Source organism: Grus americana, chromosome 29 (assembly GCF_028858705.1).
Source record: "Grus americana isolate bGruAme1 chromosome 29, bGruAme1.mat, whole genome shotgun sequence".
NCBI lineage: Eukaryota > Metazoa > Chordata > Aves > Gruiformes > Gruidae > Grus > Grus americana.
The window spans coordinates 1597165-1612907 of record NC_072880.1 but is presented as its reverse complement, the minus strand read 5'-3'; the positions used below and the strand labels follow the sequence as shown (position 1 = coordinate 1612907).

Below are 15743 nucleotides of genomic sequence, written 5' to 3'. Positions count from 1 at the left end.
GTCCCTGGCACAGGCACTTTCAGGGTGCAGTCAAGCTCCTTCAGAGGTAGGTGCTTAAATAAGTCGTGTGAAATGCCTGTTTCTGCCCACCAATTATGATGGAGAGATTAAGGGGGATCCCATTACTTATCTTGTCTAGCTTTTGGTGTCTGCCAATGCTCAGCATCAGATGCCCTCATCAGAAAAACCCTGAAGTCATTGAGTTTGTAAACAATTGTCCTTGCAGAGTTTCTTCTTCCTAACAGTGCTATGGTAAAGGTGTCTTAACCCAAAGAGAGAGGCTCCAGCCATGAACAGACCAGCATGAATGACCAACTGAAAATTGTGTTTTTCACACAATTTGTGAATTGTGAAAATTCATTCTTAGTGAAATGAAAACTTTGTTCTAGCTGTGATTTGGATGCAAACATGATCATTCTGGCAGGAAAGGACGGAAATAGGAAGTCCTTTTTTATCCCTTTGAAAACTAAATCTTGCTGATCTATGAATAAAAATTTTTGGAAAACAAATTTGAACATCTCGGATCTTCTCCAATTTTTTAATGAAAAAATACTAATACTAACGTTCCTGAGCAACCTGGTCTAGTTGAAGATGTCCCTGCTTATTGTAGGGGGGTTGGACTAGAAGAACTTTAAAGGCCCCTTCCAAACCAAACTATTCTATGATTATACGGTAATGTTATCTAAACTCTACCTCAATCAAGCTTACAATGTCTTTTATGTTGAATACAATGTAGCTATATACAGTTAATTGATAATAATAAAATAGCACTACATTTTTTTTTAAATAAGAATGCCAGTCCCCACAGATATATTTTAAGGCTGAGCATGGTCCAAGTATACAACTAAATAATTTCTAGCAAACTTTTCAAGAAAGAATCTCATTAATATTTTTAGAAACTGCAGGGTGGATTGCTGTTAAACCCCAGCCCATGTTTTACTTAATATAATTAGACTGAGGTGAATGGGACTTACCAGCTGTCCAGGAAGAAGTCCAGAGAAATGGCCAGAGGAGCCCTGAATCCTTTGAGTTTTATATGCTTTCTTGAACTTCCAGGAAGATGAGACAACGTTTGTGCATGAGGTCTTAATTACTTTCCAAACAATGTTTCCCGCATGTGTAACACTTATAATTACCGTAATTATTTTAACATTGTTTACCAGCACTATTCATTTTTCTATGGTACATACTGTTACATGCTGTGGGGTTCCCTTCATATTATGTCTTTATGGTCTAAATTAATTGCTAATGGGATTCTACCACTTCTGTCTCCATTAACTTGAGGATGTTCGGTTTTGGCTTAAACATTGACCATGTGAGCAGTGGTTTGCAGACAGCAACCGATGTATTGCAGACATATTGGTAGGTGTGGGGGTTTAATTCATTCCCCTAAATCCACTGTAGCATTTAGTTGGAGGCACCATGGGGTTCATGCCTGTAAGCAGATGGAGGAGTGGAGAATAGGATTTTGCAGAATGCAAAAAAAAAAAAAAAAAAGAGACCCCATTTTTGTTCACAATGAAACTGATTTGGTTATTTGCTTCCTGTCCTTTGTTTCACTGACTGTTGTCACAGCTTCAGCTGGAGGATGCCATTTTGCTTGGAGATCCTCGTTCCCACTCTGGGTATGGACCAGCTGCCGAGCATCTGGCTCCAATCACCATGTGTGATCAGAAGGCTAACAAACATAACCTCATCTTAAGGATGCTCACTTACAGAAGAGAAGACTGGAAGGAGATGAGGTAAGAATTTCTGCAGGTAAAAGGTAGATGCCAAAGTGAAAGAGTTTAGCTGCCACTTACACCTGTTGAGGACAAGAGAAGTCATGGGCTAAAAGCGCATCAAGGGAGACTTAAGTGTGGGGAAAAATTTTTAATCATGTGGGTACTGATGTACCTGAATTGATGAGTTTTGTGGAGCCTCACTGATTTCCCAAGGATTCAGGTAGATTCTCAGAGTTGTGAGTCACATGTTCAACTCTCACAGACCTAGCTGAAGCCACCTTTTAACCTGTTTTGAAATGATTGCTTTTGAATGCAAATTGAAAATTACTGTTTAATGGAAAAGCAACACACCTTGAGTTGTGAAGGCTCGAAAACAACATCCTGTTTATGAGAACGACTAAGACACTTCCATCAAAACCTGCATATCCTAAAGTTGCTATTGGCCCTGAGGTGTTTGTCTCAGATAACATACTATTAATATTATAACGATAAAATGCTTTGCATGCATAAACCAGAAATGAATATTTTTGAAATGTTTTGACATTCCCTGTTGTGTGGAAACCTCACCAGTCCCTGAATGTCAGGATTATTTTCCCCATCCTCTCACAAAATACAGCAAAAAGCTCACACAAAGTTATCCAAAAAAGCCAGGCCCTAAATTCATAGCTCACGATGGAGGTTAACCCCACTGAGCTCTGTTACTAGAGATTGCTGGCAATTTATGTTAATCGTATTTCATATTCTGTGACAATTTCAGGTAGTTATGGATCTCTTGGTGACTTCTGAACCAGTTTCTGATCATACCCTTCTTCCTTAAAAACTGGAAAAGTGTCTGGAAAAATGGAAGTTCCTGATTCTATGCCACTTTACCTGCAGAGCACCCAAACACCCCAAACTGGAAACTCATTTACACCTCCCAATCTTCCTTGTAGGAAGAAAAGACAGTGAGGTTGCCATTTAATTTCTAGAAGCTACGATGTCTTCTGCACAAAAAGCACCTTTGGAAATGGGAATAGAAACACAACCCTATACAACAACAATACCATGGGCAATGTGGAGTTTGTCCAGCTGGGAGATCCTGCACTAGAACCAATTTCATATAATCATAGAACCATAGAATGGTTTAGGTTGCAAGGGACCCCAAAGATCATCTAGTTCCAACCCCCCTGCTGCGGGCAGGGACACCCTCCACTAGACCACGTTGCCCAAAGCCTCATTTGGACAGGAGTCACATGGAAAGCTGTGCAAAGTAAGCCCAAAATAGAAGACACTTTGCAGCCCACCCTGTCACTGTCCACCTTGGAGTGGAGCCTGTCTTTGCTCTAAACACTCATTTAGCGGGTGAAGGTAGTAATAAACTGTCCCTTCAGCATTTTCTTCTCCAGGGCAAACATTCCCAGCTCTCCCACCCTCTCTCTTCTTGCACCCTTCAAACTCGCTCCTGGATGACCATGGCTCTTGCGCTGAGCACCCAAAATTGGACATGGATGGCTGGATGTGGCCTCCTGAATGCCAGCTGGAGGGGAATCACCACCGTTCTCCTGCCAGTGGCTATGCTCTGGCTGAGGCAGCCCAGCCTGCTGTTGGCTCTCACTGCCACAAGGATGCAGCACTGCCTCACATCACCTCCTGGGCCACCAGGTCCTTTTTTCTTTTTTTAAAATTTTTTTTTTTTTTTTTTTGCAGTGCTCATGACCTTTTCAGGAGCAGATTCCAACTACTAATCCATTTGATGAAGGAGAGCAGCATCTGCTGCCAGGAGGAGAGAGGGAACAAGAGAGCATAAAAACCATCTTCATGCAGAGCGCCAGTAAAAGTTCAGGCACCATTTAGTGGCTGCTTTGACATACCAGGTTTTTATGTTATCATGTCAGCACAACTCCTTTATCAGCAGCAAAAGCAAAACAGAATATTGGTTTTGGTTTGTTTTTTTTTTTTTAAAGGAACTCCTTTTCTGCTGATCAATGCCATCTTCCCCACGCTAACTGAAGGGGAGCCTAGCTCCTTTCGGGACCAAGAGCGATTAAGATCAGTAAAGCCTTTTAAACCATGCAAGTGGGATAAATGCAGGTGGGAGAGCTTCCCCCCCAGGCCTGGGCTGTGCCCACTGTGCCTTAATTGTGAACCTCCATCTCTCTCTGATGGCTGCAGACCTCTGTGCCTCACTGCCTGTCCTGAGCGTGCTGGTGCCTGGGGTGAGCGGGCAGAGAGGAGCCAGGTTTTACATAGGCTTGGTACAAGAAAGGGATCGATCCGATGTGAGGTAGTCAGCAGGGAGCTACCTGCTCAGGCCTTTCCTCTCTTTTTCATTTAATTCCCCAGGGTTAGTGATTTACCAGAAGTTAAAATGAACTCTCTCTCCCTGTGGGGAGCAAGACTCCTCCTAATCCTGGAGGACTGCTGGTATCATCAGTCTCTTGTTTTTACAGGCAAAGCCATCACTTTATTAGAAAAAAAGGAGTCTATAGAAATCCTGCTTGGTCTGTTCGGGGTGCTGCAGAAGAAGCAGAGGAGCTAGGAGGACGTTTTCTGCTGAGACCTACTCAGGAGCTGGCTGAGCAGAGCAAAGCAGCCGTGGTGGGAGCTGCAGGGTCTCCACTGCACCTTTAGATGGTGGCAGAGAGCTTCTGCTGCCCCAGGAGCACCTCCTGGGAGAGACGGTGGTGTAGGGCAGGTGTGCAAAGATACGTGCTTTGCGACTTTGCCTCTTACATATATGTATATATATACACGGAAATCAAAATATTGACCAAGCAGGATAATTATTTCCTGCTGTCTATGAAAATGTTATCGTCAAGGATCAGCTGGAACTGAAAGTTACTTTTCCCTCTGGTTGCAATTTTATAACCACAGACTATTGATGCTGATCACCCATCCAATGCAGACAGGGCCAGCTCAGGGTCACAGCATCAGAAGAGACCTTCTGCAGCGTCCTTTCTTCCCCCTGCGATGCCAGGGACTATCCCACACAACCCATCTCATGATGTGCTCAGCAGTGGTTCATCCAGGGACAAATTTGCAGAGCAGGGGACACCTGGGGGAAGCTTGCCCTGGTCCCAAGGTGTGCAGGACTGAAAGCTCCTCTGTGAGACCTGCTCCCCTGTGACGCTGGTGCAACCGAGCTAAGCCTGGATGGACAGTAAACTCCTGTCTGAGGGCTGCTAATGGGTCTCATTATTTTAGTCAAGCCTTCTAAATACCACCCTGCGCTGCTGCTTTTATTATGTCTCTGGGTAACTTTACAACACCAAGATTTGTTCCCACAGATGGTAAATCTAGTCCTAAAAGCATCATTACTGACATTATTTTACACAAAGGAGTGGTATAACAACAGGGAATAATCTTGTCCAGCAGTAGGTATTAGAAACAGTTTTTTAAAATGGAAAATAAATCAGACAGCACTAATCCAGCTGCAACCTGGGTTTAATATGACTGGTACAACCAGGGAGTATAATTGATCCAGTAACAGTAAAAACCTCGTTGGTTGTGAACTCTGTATCAGTTTGAAGTTCAAAGCCTGAGCTCAGAGTTACTTAACTTCTCACTAACGTGTTTTCTGTTGCAGGAATTATTGAAGTGAGGTCAAAAAAGAAAGGCAATGCACTCTATGAGTTTAACATGGATACAATAAGGGGTAAAATAAGGCCAAAGCTTAGGAATGGGAACAGGGACCTCCGCTACGTAGCTTGCTAGTTTCACAACTACTTCTTTATCTCCTTTACCACAGCCATTTTGAAGCACAACGACTCTTCTTGGAGTGGCTTGAATGTTTCACCCCCACTGCGTGACGCTGCGTTGAGTGCTGGGTGGCCCGCGGGTAGAGGCACTTGGACTTGCTTAGGTGTTGTGTCGAGGAGCTCTTGTGCTTGGCTCCCTCCTGCGGCAGCGAGCATTTGGCTATGTGTTGCTGCGAGGAGCACTCCTTTATTCCCTGCCCAGGGGGGCACTTGGTTACACACTGCTGCGAGGAGTAGGTGGTGATGCACTCCTGCGTCGGGTAGCCCTTCATGCACTTTTGCTGGGGAAACCCGCTCACGTACTCCTGCAGGAAAGACTGCGTCATGCATTGCTGCGGGGGGCACTCGGTGACTCCCCGCAGCGGCAGGGAATAGCCGCTGGTCATCCCCTGCAGGGACCGGAGCCCTGTGCCGTACCGCTGCGACGAGCATTTGGATATCTTCTGCGACCTGCATTCGTTCTTGCATGAGGACGAGTACTTGATCCCACACGGTGGGAACTTGAGTTTGCCCGGCTCTGGGCACCTGGTTGCACACGGTGGGAGGCTCTTGGCCATACGTTTTTTCTCGGGGCCACTGGTCTCACAGGTCTGGAAACTTTGCATTGTGCTCAGCTTCAGGCTGGGCTTCCTGCAGGGCAGAAGGCGAGTGGTCTCACAAGACTCAGGGTACAGCAGGACGCACTGCTGAACATAGGGCTCACTAGACTGCAGAGGGGTCTGGGTCACATTCGGCTGTGGGCACACGTAAGTGAAAGGTTGCGTGTAGCTTTGCCATCTCGGCATCGGGCTCTTGATCACGCTCACTGGGTGGCACGTGGTACTGCACGCGTCGGACTGGGGCGTGCACTGCTGGATGCTTTCGGTGATATAGGCCGATCCCGGCAGGTACAGATGTTTATACTGCTCCCCATAATAGTGCATGGTAACGCAAGGTGCTTATGCCTGAAAGCAGGAAAAAGACAGACAGTTCACATAGGCATAGGCTATTTTTTGTGATGCGGGACTCGGAGTTTCCTGCATCCCAACATGGCAACCCACACCCTAGCTCTCCTGAAGGTCAGAGGCTCTCGGTGACTCAAGCCCAGGCTTTGATTAGCCAGGTGAGGAGAGGAGAGTCTGTTCTCAGCTTGTGCCCACACACCCTTCTCTTGAGAGCTGAGAAACAATCAGGGATTGGAGCCAGGCAAACTGGGGAGTTTTCATGCCACCCTTCAAAGACCAGCTAAGTGTCCACCAAAGCATTTCATGGAGGAGAAGTGACATTATGACCCTTGTCTTACTCCTGGAAACCTCCTGTGTCCCCACTGGGACATCCTTTCAAGTTTATGTCCTGCAACTCCCAAGCACTGGAGATGAAAGGCAAGCCAAAATTAAAGGTGTGTCCATGCTGTAATACTCAGGTGTGGTTGCAGTTCAAGCAGGCAAACCCAAGCTGAGGTTAAATTAGCTAGCTGAGAGTAAGGATAGGTTTGTGGCAGCACGGAGCTTAGCACGTACGCCCTGCCTGTCGATTCATGGACCCACAGGGGTCTGCTGGGCTGGCAGCATGCAATTACAGGCTCTGAGCTTGCTGCTGTAGCATCAGCTTTGCTGCCTCTGCAAGCCTTGCAGTCCCAGCCTCATACTATTGTGTAGGCATCATCAAGAAAAGAGGAAATACCATAGGATTGTTTCTAAGTATTTGGTGAAACCATAGCAGGGAAGGAAAAGCTATCAAGGCAAAATGTCAGCTGGTGTTAATTGGTCAAGTTTCACTGAGTTGAGAGAATTGCACTCATCTAAAGCAGCCTCCAGTCCTGCACCGCAGTCATACAAAGCCATAGTGCCCTGGTTTTGTTACGGTAAGCCAAAGACTCAGTGTCAAAATGCTTGGCATAGCATCTCTGACAGTGAAACCTCATCCTGGCAGCCCCTGCATGAGCAGCAGGAAGGGGACTCTAGCCAAGACCGCATCCCTGGGGAAGGGACCAGGTGGCACCTTCTGGAGATCTACACTTTCCTCCTGAAACCACTGTGAAATGTCACTTTGCTTTGGCCCTGAGGGCCATAGGAAAAACCATCCCACTTCATTCCTCACTGCAGAAAACACCAGTTTCAAGGAGTTTTCTGAGGTTTTAACAGGAATATTTTAAAGACAACAGGTACTGGAACCACTGACATGTGAAAGGTACTCTGATCAAAAATGATTTTTTACTTTCAACATTGTTTGGAGATTAAGGCATATAATTAAATGACTGTAAAGAAACTGCATTTTCTGAACACCCCTAGTTCTGTCTATAATTACTGTAAGGCATTTTATCTTCTAAAAGCCTATCACTGGGTGACTATTAGCAATAACAATGCTGTGTGTTACTATCATTAGGAAAACTTATTATCACTACAATTATAATAATAATTGACTAATAAAAACAACCCATTGAAAAACAATGATAGCAATTGCTACTGCTACATGTACAATGCTAAAGTATCTGGTGATGCTCATCAAGATAAAAAGCTTCAAAAGTAGGGAGGATTATTGGCTTCCAGGGGGTTGTTTGCATCTCAGACTTATTTTTATCACTGTTAGCCTAGATAGAAGTTTTAACATGTTCAGACTCTCTAGAGAGTCTCTCATTGGCACTGAAGCTGGTCAGCTTCTTACTGTTCTCTGAAAAGTTGCTTTGTTTAAATTCCATAAAATGGCAGCAAATTTCTCCACGCCACTTCCTTTAGAGGAGCTGCCTTTTCGCGTGCAAGCTCGTATCTGACTCCTGCCAGCATTGAGCCCTTTACATAGTCAATAGCCTCCTTGGGACTAGAACTAACAGAAAGCGTAGAAAAGCCCACAAATCCCACTCCTGACTTCACAGTCCATCTGGAATTGCTTTCCCAATATTCTTCAGTTTAGCACAGAGGAGATGCTTCAGCCGTTAGAGCCGCGCATGCTGGTGCTGAAGGCAGCATCCCCCAGAGGATGCTTCTCCGCGAGTACACAGGCAGGACCTCTGCCTGCTCCGGCCACCCAGGAATAAAACAGCATTTCAGGAGCTCCATTAAAAGCCAGACTTACCCACTTCATCAGTGAGAACAACCGGAGAGAAGTGCCTAGAAGAGCCCCGCGATGGCAGAGCTTTTATACAGTGAATAAGTGCCCTAGGGGAGTGAGGCGGTTTGTCTGGGTGATGCTCTAATTGCCTGCCAGTCCTGGCCGAGCCACGTGCAGCTTCGTGACGGTGGGAATGGCTGTCCTCGCTCTGCGTGGCTGCCATCACCACCCGGCACTGCCGGGACATCTGGCTTACCTGTGAGCTCCGTGTAGGGGAACCTCCTGATCCAACATCGAACCAACGAAGGACAAGGACACTCTGTGCAGTGCTGAAGCATCCCTGCCTGCACATTGCAAATCCAGGCCAGCTAAAACGCACCTTTCCACCCAGAAGAAGATTGCAGTTGAGACCACCAAAGGGACTCCTGATTTCCATGGGAGCCACATGCCTAAGTCCCTTCGGTGCCTTTGAAAACACCGTCCAGGAAGGACTCTTGGCGACTTTTTGCAGACCGTAATTACTGTGGCACGCGGACTTCCTTCACTTATACAGGGAACCCAGGGAAGAGACGGATGATTGGGACTGAGAAAGCCTTAGGCTAAGGGCAAGACGGCTACTAAAATGACTTGCCATGAAGTGAATAACCTGCCGAAAGAGGTGACGCTTTTTCAGCACAACAAAGTGGAGAAGGGCTGAGCAGGAGCACTGGGGCAGCCCGGGGAAAGGCGGCTGAATCAAACCGGGTTTGTGTCCTGAAAACACAAATCGCATTTCGTGCTCTGCACCAGTCATCCCTCCCTTTGTTCCCTGTTTGTGTCACAAATACACCCAGGGGAAAATTAACAGTGGCATGAACATAAGTGCGGACAGGGAATGTATTTTTACGTAGTCATATCTGCATAAGCGAAGGCCCTGGCATTTTTTTTTTTTTCCTTTAATGCAAATCTGACACCTCTGAATTGGGTTCCAGCATGCTGGGAATTCAGGGGAGGTCCCACACATTGAAATAAAAACAGGTGAAATAAGTTAACTTTTAATGGAGTAGGTGGAAAATTTCTCACCAATATGGAGCACCGGGGATGCTGCTGGCTTGCCATCCCTGGAGGTATTTAAAAGTCGTGTGGACATGGTACTTAGCGACATGGTTTAGTGGTGGACTTGGCAGTGTTATATTTACGGCTGGACTTGATGATCTTTTGAGGGTATTTTCTAACCTAAATAATTCTAGGATTCTACGATTTGAAGCAGAATATTGATCTCTGGCTCATGAACTGCTGCGTACATTTTCTATTTCTGTTTTCACCAGAAAATACAGAAGCCTGAAGGTAGGTTTGTTATCTACATTTCTGATTTTCCAACAAAAATTCTCCCTCAGTATCACAGAAAAAATTACAAAGTGCATATTTTTCTAGTTGATGCTAACATTTCAAGAGCTACGAAAGACGAAGGGAAGAATGGTTTCTCTAGGCTTATCTTCTTTTCTGCAACTGAAGACGAAAGCTCTGAATTCAACTTGTATTTCTCTTGACTTTCGTTGTGTTTCAACTACAACACCCTTTTTAATGTTACATAATCTGACCCAAGATTGTAGGAATCAAACTGGCGTCAGAGATCAGGTAAGCAGATTAATACAATTTTTATAAGCTACATAAATCCAGTTCCTGGGCAAGGTCTGGATCAAGTAGTCTTCAAGTAATGCTAATATTGCGTTTAGTGTTTCCAGTGCAGGTAGCAAAATATTAACCCGATGATAACATCGTACCCTGTCATCCAAATGTTCTTAATTAGCATCTGTAAAGTCCTTTCATCTCAGAGAGAGACGCACAGTGCCGCATGGGACGTTGTTGTGGGGGCTATTATTATTCCCAATTAAGCACGGGGGAAACCGAGGCACATTGCGCTGTGGTCACTTGGTGGCACAGCGTGAGTCAGAGCCAGGGTCAGCACCAGACTCTGTCAGCAACCGCATCCAAAACAAGCTCCACGTTCCAGCGGCCGCTCCACCCCTGTGAGATGATGTCCTGTGCCACCCAGCCACCCACCACCCAGGAAGATTTTCCTAACAATCCCCTGGGCTCTGGCTTCTATGGGAAAGCCATGGTGATGTGACAGCTGCTCAGAAGGCCACACCGTTGCTCGTTCCTTGGTTTTAAAACGGGTAGAAAATGTTGGGTTGTGAGGACATCCCTGGCTCTGCAAGGTGGAAGGAGGGCCACAGTCACTGCTGCTCTTGCACGCTGCATCTCTGGGCCAAAGCATCGTCACTGGACGTTCAGGAGGAGGTATGAAAATGGTCTGCTCCTCCATCACACACTGTGCACCCCCAGGGAAGCAACCAGATGTCACCTTGACATTGCTCGATGCTCAGGGCTTAGACACCTCCTTGCCTTCAGAGGGCAGCCCGTGGTGGCACCCCAAGGTGACCGGGCAAGGGTGGAGCAGGGCAGGATGCGGGGCAGCGTCCCGGCCCCAGTCACACCCTCCTCGTTGTCTTGCGACACTTGTTTTTACCCTCCAAAATACGCATGATCTACTTAGCGTGAGCTACTATTCATTTTCCTAATGATAGGGCATATTACAGGATTTTTGTATTTTTCAGACAGGAGTTCACTATATTTAATAAAGAAGAACAACCAGAGGGCAAAAAGACAAGATATTTAATCTGAGGTCAGACAACTATATTTATTTAAGGATATATATATGTATAAGTATACATACATATATATGGTTTGTTTTCAATACAGTGCAGAGTACACATCTTCAGGCAGTATAAAGAATATAGTTAATTGCTTTTATAGCTCAAACATTTCTAAAACAGTCGTGCTACAACTTTCAGTGTTACTTCAAATCTCAAATACTTTCTTTTGTTTCAAGTGGTGTTTTCGATAATATCAAAGCAACCAAGTGAATAAAAACATTCGTGTGTAAAATTTCAGCAAGGACCAACTTCACCCATCCAGAAATCCTGTCTTGTTCGGGGACTCTATTGGAGTCAGTGCAGAGTCAGTGTTTTAAAGCAGCAGGGATTTCTGGCCACCTTCCGAAATGAAGGCCATTGGAATAAGATTCTCATACCGTTTGCTTAGCAAATTTACATTTGTCTTCCAAATCTGTGAGTGAAAACAGCTGTTTTGGAGAGGTCGCAGCCTTGTGGAATCTAGGTTAACCTGGATGTTGTCTCCTAAGGCCAGGACTAAACCCTGAGCCGGACACGGGCCAGCCCTCCGACGGCCGCACTGCCAGTCCTCTTGATGCTGTTGTGATCTGGACTCCTTAGACATTTATTTTTTTTCTTTTCTTTTTTTTTTTGTTTACTTTTTAAAATTCATTTCAGTTAGGTGAGAATTTAATAGCATCCCACTAAACTATGCCTTGCAGCAGATTAAGGTACAAGCCACAGGCACCTGGAGTGCAGCCATGGAAATAGCATCACAACCCTGGCCCAAGATAGAGCTGAGAAGTACTGGAAAACAGAGATAAAGCAAACTTAAGCAATAGGAAATTGTTGGCAGTGGTACGAGGAGATAAATAACCCCTGCCCCAAAGCTGTACCTCCTTTTTTCCATGGACTTTCCTTCCCCCCTCTCTTGTTACCAGGGCCATTTGGACGCAGAGCAGTACTTTTTGGAATGACTCGAAATTTTCACTCCACCTGATTGATGTTGCTGCGGGGCACACTTGGTGGCACACTGCTGCTGTGGGACACACTTGGTCGCACACTGCTGCTGTGGGACACACTTGGTGGCACACTGCTGCTGTGGGACACGCTTGGTCACACACGGCTCTTGTGGGACACATTTGGTGGCACACTGCTGCTGTGGGACACACTTGGTGGCACACTGCTGCTGTGGGACACACTTGGTCACACACGGCTGCTGTGGGACACATTTGGTGGCACACCGCTGCTGTGGGACACACTTGGTGGCACACGGCTGCTGTGGGGCACATTTGGTCACACACTGCTGCTGCGGGACACATTTGGTGGCACACTGCTGCTGTGGGACACACTTGGTCACACACGGCTGCTGTGGGACACATTTGGTGGCACACCGCTGCTGTGGGACACACTTGGTGGCACACGGCTGCTGTGGGGCACATTTGGTCACACACTGCTGCTGCGGGACACATTTGGTGGCACACTGCTGCTGTGGGACACACTTGGTCACACATGGCTGTTGTGGGATGTATTTGGTTGCACACTGCTGCTGTGGGACACAAGCTGTTTCACACTGCTGCGGGATACAAATGGTAGGACACTTGGTGGCACACTGCTGTGGAATACACTTGGTCACACACCTGGTCGCACATTGCTGAGGGACGTACGTGGTGGCACATGGCTGTGGGGCACAAGCGGTCACAAATTGGTGCGAGACACACTTGCTTGCACGCTGCTGCGGGACACACGTGGTGACACATCTGGTTGCACACTGCTGCTGGGGGTTGTACGTGGTCACACACTGCTGTGGGATGCACTTGGTTGCACACTGCTGCTGTGGGATGCCCTTGGTCAGGTACGGCTGCTGTGGCACACATGTAGTCACACACCTGGTCACATGCTGCTGCTGCGGGATGCACTTGGTCGCACACTGCTGCTGGGGAGCATAGGTGGTCGTGCACTTGGTTGCGCACTGTTGTGGCACACACTTGGTAGCACACTGCTGCTGCGGCACACACTTGGTCACACAAGGCTGTTGCGACACACCCTGAGTCGCACACTGCTGCTGCGGCACGCAGGTCGTCACGCACCGAGTTACGCATGGCTGCTGTAGAATGCGCTGGGTCACACACTGCTGCTGCGGCACACACTTGGTTGCATACTGCTGCCGTGGCATGCACTTGGTCACACACTGCTGTTGGGAGAAGCTGGAGGACATGATCCGCTGCCGGGGGACACAGGGGGTCACATACTGCGGGATGCACAGTGTCGAGTGCCAGGTAGGCAGTGGCAGGTGTCTGGCAGCGTACATTGGCGGACACTTGATGGGGATGGGGTCCTGGTAGACTGGAGGGAGGCACTGCTGCAGGTAGCACGACATCTCAGCGAGGTTTTGGCAGGACTGGAATGACACATGAGAAAGCAGAGCCTTTAGATAGGCACCCGGCTGAGTTTCTCGCGGTCCTGCTGCTGCCCATGCTGCTTCACAGGGTGCTGGAGACACATCCCACCTATGCCACGGTCTCAAAAAACACACCGGCAGCAGCCACCGAGGACATAACCCATCATTTTTAAGTCTGAAACACAGCACTAAGTCAAACAGTGGGGAAAGTCAGAGATACGTAGCATTAAAGATCTCCCCACACTGCAGCTGTCTCCCCATCACCTGTACCTCCACAGGGGAGAACTGATCTCGGACGTCAGCAGGGGGATGGCTGGTCTCAGAGCTGCCTTTCACTCATTGAATCCAGTTTTCTCCTCCTGATTTTGGCTGGCGACTGCTTCTGACCTCTCGCTGATACATCAAGAAAAAAACTCAACCTAGAAACACACTCCGAACATCTAGCCACATCTGCCATAGCAGGAGAGGCAAAGAGCACCCAAGGCACCGCTGCTTGGTGATTCCATTACACCGCGGGCAGGCAGAGGTTCACAGCTCAGTCCCAGCATCACAAAGTTCATGCTCATTAGGGAACCAAAGCCAATTAAAGGGCAGCGATACCGCAACTGAACACAAACCTGCTTACAGCTCTTCTATCATTATGTTCCCTGATACACCAACGCTTCTGTGACTGCTGTCAGGCACCCTCAAAAGCAAACAACAATAGCAGCACCCCAATTACTGCTAACAACCTTTCCTTGCATTTTTCCAAAGTGTCTCTTGGACTATGATGCCCGGCTGGAGACACTGGAAGAGAGTGCACTCCCAATCCAACACAGAAATTCAAACTGACTAGTTTTAAAAACCAACAGAAAGCCCAGCACAAACCAGACTTACCCAGCTCCGTGATGAGAACAGCTTTGCGATGTGACCAGTGAGTCCTAATAGAAGGAGAGCTTTTATATAGCTACTAAACGTGCCTTGAAGGTATGAGGTACCCACGACATATCCTATTGGCTCCTATGCAAAAGCTGTCCTGTGTGCAAGACTCGCAGTGACTAGCATCAGTGTACTCATCCCTGAGGATGAGTAGTTGAATGTCAGCTCCCCATAGTAAGAGTAATTACCTTTTGTATAATCCTCCCTGGCACGGTAAGACTGAATGGTATTTGGAGAGGCAGGCAGCAGTGGCATCCCCTGCCTCGAGGGTTTTGCAAGGCAGAAACGCACCCAATAACATACTGTTATAACTTTCCAGAGGTCTCACAGACCCTGGAAATGTCCTGGTGGTCCCCAGAAATGGGGCCATCCCATCACCTGGCCTCTTTCCGCACACACATGGCATTGGCTTCATGACGTGAGAACTGCACTGACCCCTCCATGTGCTTCTCTAACTTTAGTCCCTGATTAGAGGTGACAGCACCTCTCGTCTGCCCTATAAAGCCCAGCAGCCAGGGTCAGCCACGTGTGCAGGCTGGACACAGGCCACTGGCTCCTCTGAGGAAAATCAGGATCTCCTAGTAAAGTTCAAATAACCCCCCTGGGTGAGTGCAGTTCATCATCCACAGAGAGCTTCATTTTTAGCTCATGTAGCTCTGGAGAGCACCTGGTCGTCGGTGTCCTGATGCTCCGGTGATCCCAACGCAATCACCTGTTATCAGAGCAATGGGAATACACCGTCCAGTGACTCTCAGATGAGCGGAAAAGATGAGCTACAGTCACATTTGATTGCAGCTCTTGCACAAGCTCAGCTGTCAAAGCTGTGACCAGCAGCATGACAGGCCACAAAAAACACCAGGAGAAGATAAACTTCCTCCAGTCCTGCAGGTGACTTTCTCAGTGAGTCAACTTCTTATCGCACACTGCAATCAGATTAAAGAAAATAGTTAGAAAACTGGGAGATTAATTTTTTTTTGAAGTCACTGAACATATAATCAATGCTTTCATGTGTACGTTGTCACATGAAATATCCCCCAAAAGTGACGATTTCTTCCTGCTGACTACAAGGAGAGCTGAGGGGACACCAGTGCAGAGGAGTGCTCTGCCCCACTGGCATCTAGCACTGGCTGAGATGAAACCCAGCTCCGGAGTATGTTTATTAAAAACTGTGGTTTCTCGTGAACTAGAGAAATGGCTCTCCCCAGGTAGTTCTTTAGGTGAAGAAAAAGGTCCATAAATAATTTTGTTATGAAACTGAACAAAATTTAGGAACTCTTGG

General features: G+C 47.1%; 2 protein-coding genes across 2 annotated transcripts; both read right to left on the bottom strand.

Moving 5' to 3' along the window:
* Window positions 1-5442: 5442 nt before the first annotated feature.
* On the bottom strand, window positions 5443-6384 carry LOC129197487 (uncharacterized). The gene has a single exon (XM_054805977.1). It carries the CDS (start codon window positions 6382-6384, stop codon window positions 5443-5445), a length of 942 nt encoding a protein of 313 aa, XP_054661952.1.
* Window positions 6385-12079: 5695 nt separating this feature from the next.
* LOC129197864 (keratin-associated protein 10-1-like) lies at window positions 12080-14670 on the bottom strand. Its single transcript, XM_054806667.1, has 2 exons — window positions 14653-14670; window positions 12080-13546 (listed from the first exon to the last, which is right to left on the bottom strand). Exon 2 carries the CDS (start codon window positions 13523-13525, stop codon window positions 12080-12082), a length of 1446 nt encoding a protein of 481 aa, XP_054662642.1. The 5' UTR covers window positions 13526-13546; window positions 14653-14670.
* Window positions 14671-15743: the final 1073 nt, after the last annotated feature.